General features: G+C 42.9%; 1 protein-coding gene across 4 annotated transcripts in view; it reads right to left on the bottom strand.

Moving 5' to 3' along the window:
* Positions 1 to 19,769, bottom strand: part of LGR6 (leucine rich repeat containing G protein-coupled receptor 6) — a 280,020-nt gene that overhangs the window by 185,923 nt on the left and 74,328 nt on the right. For 3 of the 4 annotated variants that reach the window (XM_053245501.1, XM_053245503.1, XM_053245502.1), the window contains exon 2: positions 10,512 to 10,583. In XM_053245501.1, coding sequence (XP_053101476.1) covers positions 10,512 to 10,583 — 72 coding nt within the window. Of the gene's footprint in view, positions 1 to 10,511; positions 10,584 to 11,718; positions 11,808 to 19,769 lie in introns of those variants that run through there. The other variant, XM_053245505.1, reaches the window with a different exon arrangement.

Genomic DNA, 19,769 nt, shown 5'->3' on the forward strand with positions numbered 1-19,769 from the left:
TTAAGAAGGTGCAGGCTGATGGTGAAGGACCAGTCTACACGGAAAGCTTGACTTGGCAAGAGCCCTGAGATCCGTAAAGAGGGCAGAGACTGGTTATTACCCCAGCAGGTCTGTGAGGTGAACAGACAAACGGGACCAGGGGTCACCCCCTTTCTGGCCCCTCTCTCCCAACATTCTGAGGCCCACCTTGGGGGAAAGGGGGGAAGAATGTTGCAGATGAGAAACAGCGAAAGACCCTAAGAGAGAACATCACAATCTGTTGCAGGCATACTGATGGACAGCATTCTCAAGGATAAAACTGTTAAGCATATAGAAGAACAGGCCCTGCTGAAGGAGAACCAGCATGGCTTCTGTAAAGTGAAATAACTAATCTCATTAACTAATCACTTGCTTCACTAAGCTTTTGGAGTTCGTTGAGAGTATCAACAGGTGTGTGGATAATGGTGACCCAGTTAACACAGTATACCTGGACTTTCAAAATATTTTTGACAAAGTTCATCATCAAAGACTCTTAAGGAAACATAGCAGTTATGGGATAAAGAGACAAGTTCATATGTGGACTGGTAACTGGTTGAAGGATAGGAAGCAGAGGGTAGGAATAAACTGACAGTTCTATAAATTGAGAGAAGTGGGGTCCCCCAGGGATGTGTATTGGGACCAGTGCTCTTTAACTTGTTCATAAATGATCTAGAAGTTGGAATAAGCAGTAAGGTGGCCAAATTTTGTTACTAGCTGAGCTTATTCTGCCCGCTCCCAGAAGCCTCCCTGATTATACTGGCATCTCCAGGCTTGGAGATTGCACTTTTGCTATGTTCAGGAGCTGTACCGCAATGTGAGCTCCCAGTTTATGTTACACACGAGGACAAGTTGCTTAGTTGACAGTGGACTGGTCGCCCCTAGATTTGGGCTGCAAGTAACACAGATTGCAAAGGAGATTAGCTTCACACACCCTCTCCCTACATGGGGGCTCAGCTAAGCAGACTCCAGAACTAGCTAAAGTAAATTATCTGGCATCAGAGGTCAATTTGGACTTAGGATGAACTCTAGAACTCCCCTCATCCTCTCGCAAGAGAGATAACACCTGTTGCAAATGAAGCAATTAGGCCAGGAAAGGAAAGCAGATAAAGACAAGAGCAGCAGCAGACTCCCTCACAGTAGGGATGCGTCAGTGACGTAACTTTGAAAAGGTGCACAATGCACATCAAAACTTTTGATAGAACTATGGGAAGCCCTTCCCAGCACAAGACACTCTTGGATGCACCTGCACACAATTGGACGCAAATGTTCTCACAATCAGCCTTGAATAGAACAGGCGATTCACACACCTTCCCACCCAGGAAGGACGATCAGACATAATGCATTCCGAAAAAGCCTGTCTAGACTCCCCTATTCAGCAGAGCATGACAACAGCAAAATGCCCCCAAGGCACGTTTTGGGATATAAGTATCCCTAACCCCATGACTCAGTGTGCTTCCTCGTGTATTAAGCACTTGGGACTCCACTGCAACAAGTACTCCACTGCAGACCACCTTGGTGTGCCCTTCTTTATTGAGGCCACCTGAGCTGAAATCACTACCTGGATTGGTCCGTGTACCAATCCAGCCAGTTTATCTAGCAGGTGCAGGAAGCTGGGTCCTCCAAGAAGCCATTCTTGTGGGCATCCCTCTACACTAATTCCTACAACTCTCCAGCTTTCCACTTCGCCTCCCTGGATGGATGCTAGTCTCCAGCTGCCAGAATTGGATCTTTGCGAGGACAGGTGATATAGCCTCTTGCTCAGCTCCTTCAGGGCTGAATCTATCCCTCTCTCTTATTTCTGAAACCTTATTCCGCTATCTTAAAGTAACTCTCTCTAGCCTGCCTGAAAATTTACACATAATTTGGAACTTTAAGCTAAACATGCCTTACAATAGGCTGTTCTATGTAGCATATTTGTAGCACTTTTATGCTAGGACTACCTAGTAACCTAGTCTTGTTGCTTTTATTTGTTTTTCTTACAATAAACTCCTTTTGTTAATTAAAACCTCTCTCCCAAGCTGGTTTTCTTGAGTTCAGACACTTGCACAAAAATAAAACTGCTTGGAACCAGAACCGTATCTAGGGAAAATAGCACCTAGGGCAAGCACTGAAATTGCGCCTCCTGTCCAAATATCTGACACCCATCTTTCTGATAACTTTACTATAATATCAGCTGAAAAATATAAGTCAAGCTCATTATACTTTTAAAATTTCAAAAACTATTTAGCAGTGGACGTAGCCAGACCAAAAAATGCTGGAAAACTACAAATTTCATTATGCTGGGGCTCATGAAATACCCACATACTATGTAGAGGTATACTTGGAAAACTAAACAGAAATGCCTGTCTAATTCTCTACTAGGCATTGTAGCATCACTATTACGTAAGTTTTAAAAATAAATGGAGAATTAAAGGATATGCAGAGTAAACTGTGTCATCGCTTGGAATATATTCTAGTATATATTCTAGAAAGACAGTTAAAATGAGAGAAAGGGAGCAAGAAACTCCCAGTGGCCGTAATACTAAGGATTTCACACTGATTCAAAAACAAACTCACCATTAATAACCATATTATTAAGACACCACATTTAACTCACTTATCATAAGAAGCAAAGTAAGAGGAAAGGAATACAACCCTAGCTCATAAGCTTCAGCTCAGTATTCACAAGCCCTGATTCTCTGTACATAGTGCTAAACTGAATATGTGTACAGTGACTTATATTATATTATATTAATTTTTTTTACCTGTAGCCTCTTCGGGGGGCTTCCTATAGGCTGTGGGAGGGGGGGTCTGCAAAGGTTACCTCTCCCACCGCTGGCCTCTAGGGCCTCGCAGAGACCATTTGAGCATGTGCAGTGGCCATTTTTAAAAATAACTGGGTTTTAAAAAAAATGGCTGCTGAAAACAAAATGGCCACTGTGCATGCTCAAATGGCCTCTGCGAGGCCTGGCATGGCCTAGGGCCTCACAGACGCCATTTGAGCATGTGCAGTGGCCATTTTGTTTTCAGCAGCCATTTTTTTAAAAAATTAATTTTAAGAATTTGCACGCCCCCCTTCAAGTGGCGCCCAGGGCACATGCCCTGCCTGTCCTACCCTAGATACACCTCTGCTTGGAACTGCCTCTCCTTTTGAGCTAAATTCCCCACATTCGCCCAAACTGGGAGTGTTGACCAATAATCCCTGAGGCAATTCCATCAACAATTTGCAGATGACACCAAACTATTTAGGGTCGTGAAATCCAAAAGAGATTGCGAGCACCTCCAAAAGGATCTCTCCAAACTGGAGCGGTGGGCAACAAGATGGCAAATGCAGTTCAGTGTTAACAAGTGTAAAGTGATGCATATTAGGGCAAAAATTCCCAGTTTCACATATATGCTGATGGGGTCTGAACTGTCAGTGACTGACCAGGAGTGGGATCTTGGGTTTGTGGTGGATGTGTTTGAAAGTATTGACTCAGTGAGCAGCAGCTGTAAAAAGGCCAATTCCATGCTAGGGATCATTAGGAAGGGGATTGAAAATAAAAATGCTAATATTATAATGCCCTTATACAAATCTATGGTGCGGCCACATTTGGAGTACTGTGTGCAGTTCTGGTCACCATATCTTAAGGAGGACATTGCAGAACTGGAAAAGGTGAAGAAGAGGGCAACCAAGATGATCAGGGGCCTAGAGAACCTTCCTTACAAGGCAAGGCTACAACACCTGTGGCCTTTTAGTTTAGAAAAAAGAGGAATGAGGGGAAACATGATATAGGTGTATAGAATCATGCATGGTGTGGAGAAAGAGATAAATTTTTCTCCCTCTCATATAACTCTAGAACCAGGGGTCATCCCATGAAACTGATTGCCAAGAAATTTAAGACTGACAAAAGGAAGTACTTTTTCACACAATGTATAATCAACCTACGGAATTCTCTGTCACAAGATGTGGTGACAGCCAATAGCCTGGATGGCTTTAAGAGGGTTTAGATGAATTCATGGAGGACAGGTCTATCAATGGCTACTAATCTGAGGCCACCTCCAGCCTGAGACAGGATGCCTCTAAATACCAGCTACAGGGGAGTAGCAGCAGGAGAAAGGGTATGCCCTCAGCTCTTGCCTTTGGGCTTCACAGAGGAACCTGGTGGGTCACTGTGTGAAGCAGGATGCTGGACCAGATGGGCCTGATCCAACAGGGTTTTTCTTATGTTCTTATGTACCAATCCCCTGCTTCCTTCACAAACTATGGGTCCTTCCAGATGGCAATAAGAAGCATTATACAAGAAGCTTTGGTGCAAGATCCAAGTACAAGTTTACTCACCCTTCACACACTAGTGCTAGCTTCCAGCTTCCTTCCTAGTGCAATTTCCTGCTGCATTCAGACACAGCACGGTCCTTGGAAATTTCTGCAGGGCCACCTGCTGGCCAGCTCTTTCTTTCTGAGAAGAATTGGTTATACTTTTCTGACAAATGGTGATTCTTCACAGAAAGCAAGAGCTGCCCAGCAGGTGATGCTACAAAAATCATGTGAGGACCCTGCTCTGTGTCTGAACAGTGTGAATTTGTGCTAGGAAGGAAGATGGGAGCCCGCACTAGTGGTGTATGGAATGTGAGTAAACTTGCGCTTGGATCTTGCAAAAGAGCTTCTCATATAGCACTTCTTTTGCTGTATGGAAGAACCCTATGACTGTTTTTGTGTCTCTGTGTGTGTATCTAAGTACTCAAGCCCTGTACGTCCCTCTTCTTCCTTGAGATTTAGGGAAAACTGCTCCCACAATCAGTCTTCTGACAGCATAAATAGCACAAGGTCATCCCTTTAATGTGCAGGAGCAGGTTGCAACCTGCCTTCCTTGCAGTTACACCAACTGCCTGGCAGGTTCTGCTTATTGTCACTCTGGGAGTGTGATCTTTTGAAATTGCTTCATTCAATTGATTTCTGCTTCCTTAGAGGGGCAAGGTTTCTGATGGGCAACTGTTAAAAACAAAAGCTGCACCCAGACAAGCACTAATTTCATTTTATCCTCATTTTTTGTGCATACACACGGATGCGTACACATATACTTCCTCTTCCTACAATCTTTATTCTATTTTTTTTAAGTTAAGATGATGAATCTGCATGATTGTAACCTTACACACCCCAATACATTTGATGCAGTGTGCCAAAAAAGGCACCCAAAGGGTGGGGTAGGAATGCTTGAGACAAGGTTGTGAAGGAGTTCCAGGACTATCAGGTAGCTGAATTTTGCTTCTTCCAAAAACAATTAAAAAGAAATTAGCAACATGTATACAGTGCATAGATACAAAGGTGCAAATTCAGCATTAAAAGGCGGGTGGAGGGGGGAGACAGGCTCCAATAAGAAAGGAGGGAAGGAAGGAGAATTGCTGAGAACAGACACAGTATAAAATTTCCATACAGACAATTGTGTTTAGTAACCCTAGAAGTAACACCTAACAGTTCCCATGGCTGGAGACGTGATGCAGGAACGTTCCAGAAGCTAAGCAGGTTTGGGTCTGGTTAGTGCCTGGATGGGAGACTACCTGGGAACATCACACACACTGCTTTGAATTCCATCATGCAAGATAGCAGGATATAAACAGGCAGTGTTCTCACAACTCAAGTGATTGCAGTTAAAAGGTTAACTATAACTGGTGATCTGGGCAGGCTTCTGTGGAGCGTGACATGAGAACTTGCACTTTAGCACTGATCCTGGTTGCCAACTGTAGTTTAATCCTTGTTAAAACATTGTGGCAGGACCACAATCAGCACTAAAGCGCAGGTTCTCACATCACACTTTCTGGGAGCATGCCTGGCTCACCAGTCGTAGTCAGCCATTTAACAATGACCATGCACATCATGAGAACATGGCCATAATAAAACAAACAAACAGGATGGGGTCAGAACCTTGTGTGAATAGAATAAAAAACAGCGAGTCTGGTGAATTTATCCTAAAAAAACCTGCAGCCATCATGAAGGGCAAATGATGTTTTTGGCAAGCCTACCCTTGGTGTTGGAAGTAATCTGAGTGTGAATCTCTTTCATTCATGGAGCAAAACACCACGGCAAAATCATTGAGGTGAATAAGCAGTCCTCATACACACAACAACCACAGGTCGGGGATGGGGGCAGGAAAGCAGAATAAACCATGGCTTAGAAAAAGACATGGCACGTTGTTGTATCACACATCTAAGGGCAAACTCATCTCAGGGAGGTTAGATATCCTTAGCACAGTGTATGAGTGGGTGTGCACATGCACACAGATGGGTATGCATACGGCGGTCTACCCAGGGACAAAGACAAGGTACCAGCATAGTAGACAAGGGTCTGTTTGGATCTGATTTTCTAGATTTTATGAATCTAGCCATCCATCAGTCTCATTATAGTCTTCATCTTCTGTTCTGTTGGGTTTTGTTTTGTTTGTTGGGGTTTGTTTTCTTGGTTGGTTTGTTGGTTTGCTTGTTCTGCCAAACATTTAATAAGCTCTATGGACCCCTGAGCTAAACCAAATTCAATTTTACAGTGGGCAGCATCCAGAATAATCAGTCACAACTAAACCCCATTGAAATCAATGAGACAAGTTTGTCATAACTTAACTCCCATACATTTCAATTGGACTTGGTCATTATTAACTTAGTCAGGATGCTGACCAATGTATTTAACAAAGCAGATCTTCAAAATTTCCGTAGATTATTCTGATTGTGTGGGCTAGCTCACACACGCATGAATGTGTGAGCCATCAAGTGGCAACCCGCATGTATGAAACTATCATCACAGGTCAAACATCACAGAATCAGATAGAACATGTGTCACCTTCCATCACCTCAAACATAAAACTTTTTAAAGAAATTAATTCACAACTACAGCATCAATCATCATTTCTTCTTTTTGGCATAGAGCTCTGCAATAATGTTAAAGACCTGGCATGATAATAGTTCCTTGTGATCCAGTTATGGTATTATTAAATATGTTTAACAATATGTCTATTCCTGTTTTGAGAAAGGAATTAATATTGTTTTTGATTGCTTCTGTGAAGTTTTGTGTGGCAAAAGTATAGAAAACAAAACATCCTCTGAATGTAAGGGACTGGTTTGAAAGAATATAGGATTTGATAATTCAAGATAAATTATAATCTTAATTAAAAGCTTCTGTGCACCCAAAATATCAGTATTTTCTTCTTAGAATGTTGGATGCCATTTTAAAATTATACAGATAAATGTAAGAGAAATTAAACTAGAAGAGAAAGATTTAATGTAACACTTGTAATATTTTAAAGATATATTATAAAGTAATGTAAGTTGAACTTTGCATGTAATGTTTTTAATATTTGTTAAAATATTGTTTTCAATATGGGATGTTTCTGATGAGGTATTTCTGTTAAAGATGAGATTGTTTACTATGCTGATGTCAAAAGATATTGTCTATTTTGTTTTTATTGTGTTATGCTGAAAAGTTAAAAGTTTAGAAAAAAATCAAGTTATGAGAAATCAAGTGATACACTAACTCCTAGTGTTACTTTGTAAAACAAAGATTGAATGCTTCTGTCAGAAAATCAGTGCCCTATTTGGCTGTGTGGTCATGCACTGGGAAGATGATGCATATGACGGGTTTCTGGTTGACGTTTTAACGGGCATATTACATTTTACAAACTTTCTTTGATGCTAATATTAGCCTCCATGTCAGAAAAAGTAAGACATGAGTTGGCTCTCTAAGTAGGTAAAACAGTTCCTTTATTGGACCAACTAATTTTAAGTATCACATGCTTTTCCAAAACACATTTGCAATGCTGTCCCTGAAGAGCTAAAGAAGCTGAGTATTTCTCTGAATTAGTTTTACAGCCTAACAGAACATAGTCTCACATGAACTTCTCAAGTGCAACAGACTCATCCAGGTGCCCATTAGCTGGGACATATGACACATTCTGTTTTATTTCATTTCGACTATGCTCACCTATACATTCAGAAGGGCACTATTTTTAAAAATGTGGAACCTTGTAAATGAGCAGCTGGTCCAGTAGAAGATATCTGACCTACAATTATATCTCACATTCTGTGAGTCCGTCCTAGATGGGTACAGGTGATACCTAGGATTTTTCTCAGACTCCAAATTGTATAAGAGAGGGCCTTCATAGGTCCCCAGCCCAATGAAATAAATTCATAGATAGATAGATAGATAGATAGATAGATAGATAGATAGATAGATAGATGAGATAGTATAATTGATTCCCTGGTATCCAAATGTTCTTTCCTCTAAGTAGCTTGTTGGCTGCAGAAATATCACACTTTCACAGAATTCAAACAGAAATATGTTGTTAATGTGAAAGTGAGATTCCTCAACAACAACATCCACAAGGGGTGTGCATGGAACCACTTTTGGTGGTTCAATTCTAATTCAAACTGAATTTGAATCAAACTGCTGGTCCGCAAAATGGTTAAGTTGAACCGGCTGGTGGTCCTGTCCGTTCAATCAAACCAGGTCAAACTAGTTTGACCCGCTTTGAGGGGCTATGCTTGTAAAGGGGAATCCTGCCTTTAAAAAGATTCTAGGGGCAGCTGGGAGGGGTGGCGAAAAGGCAAATTATTGGCACTGGTGGCGGCTCCTCTAAACCCAGGCACCCCCTCCAGCAGCACAGCATGCACAGTTGCAGCACAGTTCCGGCCTCCACGGATGTGCAGAGGCCACATGAGTAACTTCTGTGCATGTGCGGAGGCCATTTGCATGACCATATAAATCATAGTCATGCAAATGGCCTCTGAGGATTTGCAGAGGCTAGAACCACAGGAGCATAGGAAACTGCCATATACTGAGTCAGACCATTGGTCTATCTAGCTCAGTATTGTCTTCACAGACTGGTAGCAGCTTCTCCAAGGTTGCAGGCGGGAATCTCTCTCAGCCCTATCTTGGAGAAGCCAGGGAGGGAACTTGGAACCTTCTGCTCTTCCCAGAGCGGCTTCATCCCCTGAGGGGAATATCTTGCAGTGCTCACACATCAAGTCTCCCATTCATATGCAACCAGGGCAGACCCTGCTTAGCTATGGGGACAAGTCATGCTTGCTACCACAAGACCAGCTCTCCTCTCCCCTAACCATGTCAGCATCATGTGGGACACGCTACGGGGGGAGTGCTGGGGTTTAGCGCACATGGCGGAGGTGCCACTAGTAAAGTGGTGTCTTGCTGTCACCCCCGGTCACCCTTAGAAACCTTTTAAAGCCAGGATTTCCTTTTGTTTGTAAGATTCCCCTTTATAAGCATTGCCCCTCGAACTGTCAAACTGGGTCAAACGGGTCCATAACAGACCAGGCCCAGTGAAGTTCAAACTGAGACCAGCCACCCTTTTTTGAGGCTGTTTCAGTTCTAGTTTAAACTGGGCTGGTTCGAATTCAACATGGTTCAATTCAAACCAGTTCTGCACACCTCTAACATCCACTGTGATTGTGTGAGTTCCTTTTGGAATGCGGATGTGCACATGTTCTGGGCATCCACTGACTAATGCTTTCGATATCATTTCTGATGATTGACATAGCTGCTAATCCCAAAGCTCTGAGCATTATACTACCTTCTTCTAAAGTAAAGTGTGCCATCGAGTTGGCTTCTCCCTTTGCAGCAATGTTTAAGCATTTAATAGGACTTCAACTTTATTCTCCCAGTTTAGTTCTTTGGAATCTGTTTATGTTCCACATCTCCACTGCCAGAGTGCACACCTCCCTTGATTTTTTAAAAAGGTGACTACTGACTTAATAGCACATCTACTCTCTTCCATTCCATTTTATCGGATGCATTTTAATGCTACTGTTCTTTTAAATTAGTGTGTTAAAGGCTGCTAAGTCTTAAAAGCCATGGGGACTCTGATCTGGATTGAGAGTTTAGCGTTCAGAGAAGTTTATTTGTTTTTTTAGCTACTTATTTTTCATTTTTTCATTTAAAACAAACAAAGCAATAATATAAATAATGTATCACATAAAACAAGCATTTACAAACAATATTCAGCATTATTAATATCAAAAAGTGCACATTAAATATCAATTTCATATCAAATCAGGTCAGATCAGGTAAGGTTTTTAAAGCCTTTCTCCCCTCACTGTTTTCCCAATGAAAATTGCCCCCTCCTCACTGCTATTTGCAGCAAATAACAGCTTTGGGGTATATAATTTGGAAAGGGGAATATTTGGGGATGGTGGGGGGAGAGAAACTGCATAGAGGTTAGCCTACCTGCCAGCATGCTGAGGTCCCAAAGCAGACTGGGAAACCCATGGACATTTTTTGTTTCAAAAAAAGATGTGACCAGCCTTATACACACATATTAAAGGCAACATGTAGCTTGGCCCATAGAGCTAAAGGAAAACTGCAGTGTGAATGTTTGCAGAAAGACCTGAATGAAGACCAAACATTCGGGCGCCAAATTATTTCAATGTGTCTAACTCTGGCTGCTGATGTCACACATACCACCTTGTCCCGACACTGGGGAGGTGGGGGGCGGGATCATCAACTCGAAAGAGGCCAAAGATTCAGCTATACTTACAGTTCTTCTAGAAAGCGCAGGTGGCTGAAGTCACCAGGCAGCAATTCACTGATGTTGTTCATGCTCAGATCACTGAGAGACAAAGGGAACAGAAGTTGGACCAGTTGCAATGTAGACCCTACATAATAAAATATCTAGACTGTGCAAGGAGAATGATGCATATTTTAAAAGTGTATATGGCCCACTCTGCCCTGCAAAAGCAAAACAAAAACAAAAACTCAGAGCCCGATTCATTAGCTGCCAGATGCATCGGAATGCAAAGCACAGAATGCAGAATGCCATGGCACAGATAACCGCTGCTGTGTGTGTGCTTTTCCCACACTCTCCACCACGCCCACCCTGGCCCCACTAACAGGAGAAGATGGTTCCTGTCCCCAAAGGGCTCACAGTCGAAAAAGAAATAAAAGTCAGAAACCAGTAACAGTCCCTGGAAGGATGCTGTGCTGCAGTTGGCAAAGGCTTTTAACTCTTTAATGAGGCAGAAAGTATTGCTGGAGGACTGGGACAGCAACAGAACATGGCATGTGGCAGTCAACTGTTCTCTATTCATGGGATTAATCACAGCATTCAAGAGAAAAATGTTGTGGGCATATTGACACTATAGATAAACTGATTTAATAGTCACTGCTCCAGCTTGTGCATATCTGTAATAGAGACTTTGACTGGCCTAATGGCAAGAGAACTCTGAACATTATTTCTGTGAGCATGTCCAGGGATCTCAAACAAAGAATTTCTAATACTTTAACCAAACGACAAAACCAACATAAGTTTCTAGTTGTACAGTTCTGCCCTAAAGGGCAGAGGCTTACACATGATAATTAGGCTCAAGGTATATTATCATTATTTACATCAGGACTAAGCAATACACACACTTATATGATGCTTCATGTTTGCTTGTCTTTAAAATATTACCTCCTCACCACACCACAGTTTAAAGACTTAATGTGTGTTCATCCTTGCTTTTCTACTTCTGCCAAAAAAAAAAAAAAAGGCATCTTTTTGGATAACAGCCAATACCAATTCCCTCAACTTGCCAGGCTGCCAGCTTTAGAGACCTTAACTCACTTTTTTTGTACTGGGAAGCTTGTGAGAGAACTTTGAGCTTTGGTTTGCAATAAGAATCCCCAACTTGTATACACTGGAAAACTAAGACAAAGTTCCTGGAAACTGAATCACACATGATTCAGAGTCAGGCTCCATAACTCACCTGTCCCTCAAGGGGGTCCTTAATTCAAGTGCTTTGATGTCCCTCAACTCTCATAAACAGGCTCTTTTCAACCTCTGCTTTCAGTTAGATTTCTGCTTTCTGCCTAAAAGGCAAAAAGATGGTACATTCTCTCATAGCTTGAGAAGTCCATTGATAGTTTCCTGCCTCAACTGCATATTTCTTGTATCTAAGTACGCAGGAGCATCAGGGTAGTTAGCTTCCGCTGTGCACTGGACACACACTCACACTTTGGGACCATGGCAGGCCAATGCAGGGTTTAGTGCTTCCCTGATGTTAGGAGCACACCTGCTTCGTTAGTCAGAATGCCAGCCATTGATTTGATTAGGTAGAGAAAAATAAAAGATATTTATCTTTTAAATGAGGATGAGCTTGCTCAGGGGTGTAGCTAAGGGAGAGGGGGACTGTGGTCATCCTTCTTCCTGGTGGCCCCTCAGAGTGAGGGAGATTATGAAGAAAATAGAGAGGGGTGGATCTGAGGGGCCCTTGGGAGCTGGAGGCACCTGGGTTCTTTGAACCCATCCATTCAGTTATAGCTACACTCTTGAGCTTGCTTGCTCCTATGTAGTTTTCCAAACCTGGGCTTTACGTCTGAGACTGCCACTCTAATTTTAGACTCCACGTTATTTTTGGTAGGCATGTGCTCTTGATAGCAGCAGCTACTGAAAACTCATGCAACATTCAAGCAAAGATAGTCAGTGTATTCATTTCTTGCTTAATTATTTCTTGCTTAATTCTTTGTACTCATCTTGCATACGAATCCAAAATTCTGAAGAAATATTGTGAAGAATGTAAAACGAAGAGCTGTCCAAAGCCTCTGGGGCATGAGGAGGTGGGCAGGGGCATAGGAGCTGAAAAACACCCATCTCCTCTGCTGCTCACAAAGGCAAGGGCAGGCACAGTCATGGCACTTCTAATGAGCTCTAGTGAGCATCTCCCGAGAAGGAACTCTCTCCCTTGGCCCACCAGCCAAAGAAGTGCCACTGCTGTGCCTGCCCTTGGCTTTGTGAGCAGAGCCAAGAAGTTGTTGGCTCCTGTCTCTGTCCTCCTCCCATCATCCCTGACCATCTCTCCACATCTTGGACATGTTGAGTAAGGCTGCTCCTGAGGGGTTCAGACCCCTAGTTTGAAAACCCCTGCTTTATGAGGTAAGTCTTGGCAGCTGGTGACCCGCCCCAAAGTGCTATAGATGAAAATTGGCAAAGTAGAGCAGTTGATTTGCCTCTTTACGATATTTCACTTTACAAACCCCTGTCTGGTTTAGCCACTCACAGAGTAAGGACCATTCACCATAATCTTTGTGTCACTTGTTTACAAGCATTGATGCATTCTTCTCCATAGCAAACCACATATGTTGCAGCAGGTGTAAGACTGAATTTTTTGAAATCTTTTAAAACTTTTAAACAGAAGTTGGGGGCCTTGGCTGACATTCAGACTAATAAAGCGCTGCAGCAGCAACAATACACTAATGCTGTGGGGGAGGGGTAATTTAAGTTGATATTCCCTTTCCTCTGAATCTGACTGTGACTCCCAAAATTAAGTCTCTGAGGGCCATGCAGCCCTTAGGGACATCCTCTAGAGTCACAGACAGCTTCAGAGGGAAGGGGAGATCAATGAAAATGGTCCCTCCCCCCATAGCACCAGGCGGTTTTTCACACATGGCTTTATGCCCTGAAGTATCTGAAGAGTGAATCTGCTTCACAGCAGATTTACAAGAAGTTTACTTCGGGGGATTAGTTTGACAGTTCACATAGCTGTTGGCTCCTCCATGCATCTTTCTGGTCCGGGTTTTCCCTCCAACACAGAGGAAAAGGTGAGAGTTCCCCCCCCCCCAATAGTTTGTTTTTTAAAAAAATACATTTTATATCCCGCTCTTCCTCCAAGGAGCCCAGAATGGTGTACTACATACTTAGGTTTCTCCTCACAACAACCCTGTGAAGTAGGTTAGGCTGAGAGAGAAGTGACTGGCCCAGAGTCACCCAAAAAGTATCATGGCTGAATGGGGATTTGAACTCAGGTCTCCCCGGTCCTAGTCCAGTACTCCAGCCACTACGCCATGCTGGCTCTTAGTTTGACAGCTAAAAGCGCAAGAGCGAGTTGTCAAACAGCTGGATCAATCAGCAGGATGCTTAACCCTTGCTTTTGTGAGTGACTGCCTTCATCACATAATGTTTACCCCTCATACACACACACCTAATGGAATCAGCCTAGACAACAAAGGGCTCAGGTTACATCCATTCTGCATATCTAAAGCCTATGTAAAACATAGCAAGACACACATTTTGCAGTCTGTGCTTGTGTTTAACTCAGGAATTCTCCCTCCCCACCCCCAGCAATTTCTCCCTCCCCCTCCCTCAACAGAGTATCACCAACCTACAACAACACACACACACACCCAGCACTTGCAATTGCAAATCACTTAGAGCAGAACATACCCCAAACAGCTGTCAAACTCCCCGTCATTGAGTTTTGCAAAAAAAACCAATTTACTGGCATGACCACCCCAAACATAACAGAGAAAACTACAGAGCGTAACACAAGCCCTGGGTTATTTTTCAAAAGCCCCTGAAACTAGAGGATTTTTTTAAACCGGACATACTTTGGGTTAAGCCAGAATTTGCAGCCTCCATTCGGGGAGAATCAAAGTCCTGTCTGTCCTGGTCCCTGATAGCCTGCAGGGAGGTCAGGTTAAATCCAGTGAATATGTGGACTAACACACTCCAATCAGGAGTGGATTTCCAATAAAAGCCCTGTGTGAAAAGCCTCCAGCTGGTCTCACCATCTCTTGAAAGTAATCCGCAACCAATCTTTATGGAGGTAAGACCAGTACACTGTTGCTACACAAGCACTTCATTAGTCAGAATGTCAGCCCTTGAATTTAATCAGAACAGCAGCACTGGAAGGAAGGTCTTTAATTCTTTCTCCCACACATTGTTTCTCTGATCTAAACTGCCCCTTCCCAAAGTTAATGCTACAGTAAAATTAATCTTTACTTACTGTTCTTCAACAAAAGCATCCTCAAAGGAGTTTACATAATAAAAGACAGTTCCCTATCCCCAAAGGGTTCACAATCTAAGAAGAAACAAGGAAGACACTCGCAAAACCCCTGGAGGGATCCTATGATGCATTGAATAGAGACAATTGTTATCTATGCTAAATATAAGAGAGTAACCATTTTAAAAGGTCTGCCCTGTTAGGTTAATGCTGTACCTGTATTTTAACCATAGAGCTAATACCAATCTGAGGTACAATTTAGATGAGGAAAACAGTGCAGGGGGAAGGGTTAAACACATCCTCCATGGCACACAAAGAGCCTTCTTATTTTATTTATTTATTTATTTGTTTGTTCATTCATTCATTCATTCATTCATTCAATGTATCTACTGCCCATCCTAAGGTGGTCACCTTGCCTCACGTTGCCTCATGAAAGGACTGCTCCTGTTGGTTGTGACCCAGAGGTGGCCAGTGAAAGCTGAAATCTAGTTCATCCTGCAGGCCCACACATCTAAATCTAAAGCTGAAATCTAGTCCATTCTGTGGACCATTCTGTAGTCCATTCATCAGTTCTACCTGATGAATGGCCAGTCTGCAGGCAGCACGGCTGTTGTTGACACTGGGGTGGGGCAGGATGGGAGCGAGACAGAGAGAAGCAACTGGAGGTGCTGGGAAACAGAGGCAACTGCACCTTTTTTGGTACCTCCTTAGGATGAGCCACTACTGGCTTATGTAATAATAAAAAGACAATATGACTGGAATGGAATCTTATCTGGCTGAAGTCAAAGTACAAGATCACAGATCAAGCAGAAGCAAGATACCAACCCAAAGACTACTAAAGACTAGGTAAGGTTCTTTAGGACCTTACAAAAGAACAATTTGTTTTTTGTTTTTGTTTTTTTTAAAGAGGGAAATGAGGTGATAGAGCTTTAAGCAGTGATTTACCTTGCAAATCTGATACATTTACCTGGAATTTTTGGAGGAAATTGTGACTTCTTATACAAAGAAATGGAGAAATCCAGTTGAGATGCATAGAGCTGATTAATTGGTACTACTTTTTTCTTGTCTCTATGTTAATAAATCTGGTTGTATCTTTCTGCATTTGAGATTCTATTACTAAACAACACAATCTCTACAAATGCTTACAGCAGCCTTGGCTGCCAATATGACTTTGTTTGCAGTACTGTATAGGAAGAAAGGGCACATTATTCTGTTTTCCTCTTTCAAAACAATCCAGTAATCTGCAGCAGATAGAGGATAATAAAAACAACATTGAGAAAAGAAAGGTGTATATAAATTAGGGATCTGCATGATGTTCCAGTGCCTCATTAGAGAGGCATTGAAAAGGTTCACGTTGTTGTAGCCTAAATGTTTCGGCGGGGGTGGTGGTGGTGGTAGAGAGCAGTAGCTTTAAGGAGCAGATACACAGGTCCTTACCCGCTCCTCCGCCACCCCACCACCGTTCCAGCTGCAGCGCTGTGCTGCTCAAAAGGCCACATGCGACCAGGGGCGTATCTAGGGTGGGGCAGGCAGGGCACGTGCCCCGGGCACCACTTGAAGGGGGGCACCATTTTGTAAAATTTAAAAAAAATTTAAATGGCCACCGAAAACAAAATGGCCACTGTGCATGCTCAAATGGCCTCTGTGAGGCCCTAGGCCATGCCAGGCCTCACAGAGGCCATTTGAGCTTGCATGGCAGCCATTTTGTTTTCAGCTGATATATGCAAATGGTCCCTGTAAAGCCCTAGAGGGCAGCGAGGGGAGGGGGAACCTTTGCAGACCCACCCCACAGCCTTTAGGAAGCCCCCGAAGGGAATATAGGTATTTTTTTAAATTTAATATAATATAAGTCACTGTACACATATTCAGTTTGGCAATATGTACAGAGAATCAGGGCTTGTGAATAATGAGCTGAAGCTTATGAGCTAGGATTGTATTCATTTGCTCTTACTTTGCTTCTTGTGACAAGTGAGTTAAATGTGGTGTCTTAATAATATGGCTATTAATGGTGAGTTTGTCTTTGAATCAGTGTGAAATCCTTAGTATTAAGGCCCACCGGGAGTTTCTTGCTCTCTTTCTCTCATTTGAACTGTCTTTCTGAAATATATTATAGATATATAAAATAGAATATATTCCAAGCAGTGACACAGTTCACTCTGCATATCCTTTAATTATTTTCAGAGTATCTGGGAAAAGCCAAATTCTCCATTTATTTTTAAAACTTATGTAATAGTGATGCTACAATGCATAGTAGAGAATTAGACAGGCACTTCTGTTTAGTTTTCCAAGTATACCTCCACATAGTATTTGGGTATTTCATGAGCCCCAGCATACTGAAATTTGTAGTTTTCCAAGCACTTTTTGGTCTGGCTACACCCACAGCTAAATAGTTTTTGAAATATTAAAAGATTAATGAGCTTGACTTGTATTTTTCAGCTGATATTATGGTAAAGTTATCTGAAAGATGGGTGTCAGATGCTTGGACGGGGGCACAATTTCAGTGCTTGCCCTAGGCGCTATTTTCCCTAGATACACCTCTGCATGTGACTGCTTCCCTGTTCGCAGCAGTCTGCATATGGCATTGCCACACACGGAATCAGTGCATGCATGGGCACCATTTGTGTGGTCAGCAACACCATGCTGACCATGCAAATGGTCCCTGCACATGCGCAGACGGCATGTGCGTGCCGATGCCATGCGCAGGCTGCTGGGAACAGGAAGCCGCTGCGAACGGCCTTTTGAGCAGCACAGTGCTGTAACCAAGACTGTGGTGGAGCAGGTAAAGACCTGTGTACCTGCTCCTTAAAGCTCTCTGCCCCCCCACCTGCCCTAAACGTTTCAAGCACATCCCTAATATACATCTGTCACCTATAGCATAATAATAGCATGGAAATAAGGCCCTCCAGCTATATTTCTGCCAACCTCAGAAAGCACACTAGTAGCTAGTGTAGCATATTGGTTAAGATCCTTTATCTCAATATCAAGCCATTAAGATCTCTAGGATTGCTTCCAATAGTCACCTGGAGATTCCATGCTGACTCCTGAAGACAAGGCTCAAGCTATCCTGGAGGGTTGCCAACCCTGTCTGATAACCTGTTATCAGTAGAGTAGCTTCACTGGATGGGTCTGCATGGTTACCCAACATTGTAGAGACAGCCAAGGGCATCTGGCTCCTGTGCATAATACGGCAACTGTCCTCAATTATTTACCACTCCATTTTGGGGCTTTCCAGAGGCTAGGTTCCACATCTCCATCAGCCCCCTCACATGGTTTGCAGCAGCTTCACTGCAGCCATAAGCGTGCAAAAAGCAAACTGTCCACCCCACATCTTTCTGGCAGGGCCTTATCTCTGATCTCTTGCCAACTGCTTCCAGGTAGATTGGCAGAGAGCAATCTGGTTTGAACAACCACCAGCACAGCATACACTGCCAGAGCCCACAGTACTGGGCAGGAATGGCATGTTATGCTAACAGCTGCTCTTACTTTCAAGTTTCATGCCATACCTACAAGTGATGGGGGTGAAGTGGCCTGAAGTCAATAGCTTCCAGGTTTCCAGAATCCTGTTTTTGTGGGGGTTGCTGGGGAGGCCCAAGAGGCCTTGCCAAGGCTCTGTGTTAACACGCTAGAACAGGAATGCACAACTTTAGCTCTCCTCCTGCAGATGTTGGCCTACAACTCCCATCATTCCTGACTACTGGCCACTGTGGCTAGCGATGACAGGAGTTGTAGTCCAACAGCTGGAGGGCCGAAGTTGTGCAGCCCTGCTCTGTAATATGCCTGAAAATCCTCTGCAATGTGCTGGGTACGATAGCATGAGTTGTATGCCTTCTGTTCTAACTTCCAGCATGGGCAATAAATGTTAATGTGGGGAAATACAACAAAAATAGTAGCTTAGTAAGTCATTAGGGCTGTGTGATGTTATGGCTGCATTTATTTTCTAGGAGAGGTATTTCAATTGCAGCATATTTTTCCTACTTTCTTCCCCTATTTCTTCCCTTATCAGGGCAAATGGTTCTCTGACTTCATTGTCTGTGACATTTTCTGTACGAGATCAGTTTTAACCTAAACCCAGTTTATGCTGGTTTGTCAAAATGGAGAAGTGGAACCAAGTTCGACAAAAGTCAAGATGGCCACAGAACCAAATTTCAACCAATTAACAGCCTTCTGCTTTTTCTAAGAACTTTCTGGTGCATTCATCCTTAACCCCTCTCCAGACTTCTCAGTCAGAATTGTATCAATGGAGAAGCCAGTTTTGGATCTTAATCCTTCCAAGGAGCATCCAGTGGCATTTTCAAAGTTTCTAATGAAAAATATTTGGTTTAATTTACCAATGGTTTATTTTATTTTTAAAATAGAAATCTGTAGGCAGGTGGCATTTTAGCTTCATATCAACCTGGGTTCTTTCCAGGTACATGTTAAAACAGTGTCACTACTGTCCGTTAAGTGTGCTTCTGTACTGCCTATGTTTCGACACTGCAGTCCCTGCATTGTCAGCAAGGTGCTGTTCACATTTCCAATGCCTTCTTTCAGATTTTATCCTTGCGTTTCAGTCCTACAAGGTTTTATGTACGTTGCAAATAAATAGCTATACTTTCCCATTATAGGAGGGATGCGTAAACTATTTACGTTTTCAAAACGATCCTGACAAACTAAAGAATTTTACTGCTGAACTGTGTGTAATCTGGAAAGCGCCACGGTGAGATAGGATTGATGGAGAAACAGAGACTTCCCAAGGCTGCCTAGATAGCTGGATAGCTGAATAGGCCACTGTTGCCAACTTTTTTTCTGGAAGGACTCCTGTGCTAAAAGCTGCAGAAGTTTAGTGGGTGAACTTTTTTGCATCACTTCATCTCTATGCCAGGAAAAACTTCTCAGGTTAGGTTTCTGCATGATATGCACATGTGAAAGCTACAGGTAGAGCAACAAGTTAAATCAGGGTTTCCCCACAGCCAGGCCCAACACTGTAGCTACAATATTGCATTGCCATTGTATATACTGCCACACGTTGCTTTCAGGAACATAGGAAACTGCCATATACT

The sequence above is a fragment of the Hemicordylus capensis genome, chromosome 4 (genome assembly GCF_027244095.1).
Source record: "Hemicordylus capensis ecotype Gifberg chromosome 4, rHemCap1.1.pri, whole genome shotgun sequence".
In the NCBI taxonomy this organism is placed as follows: Eukaryota; Metazoa; Chordata; class Lepidosauria; order Squamata; family Cordylidae; genus Hemicordylus; species Hemicordylus capensis.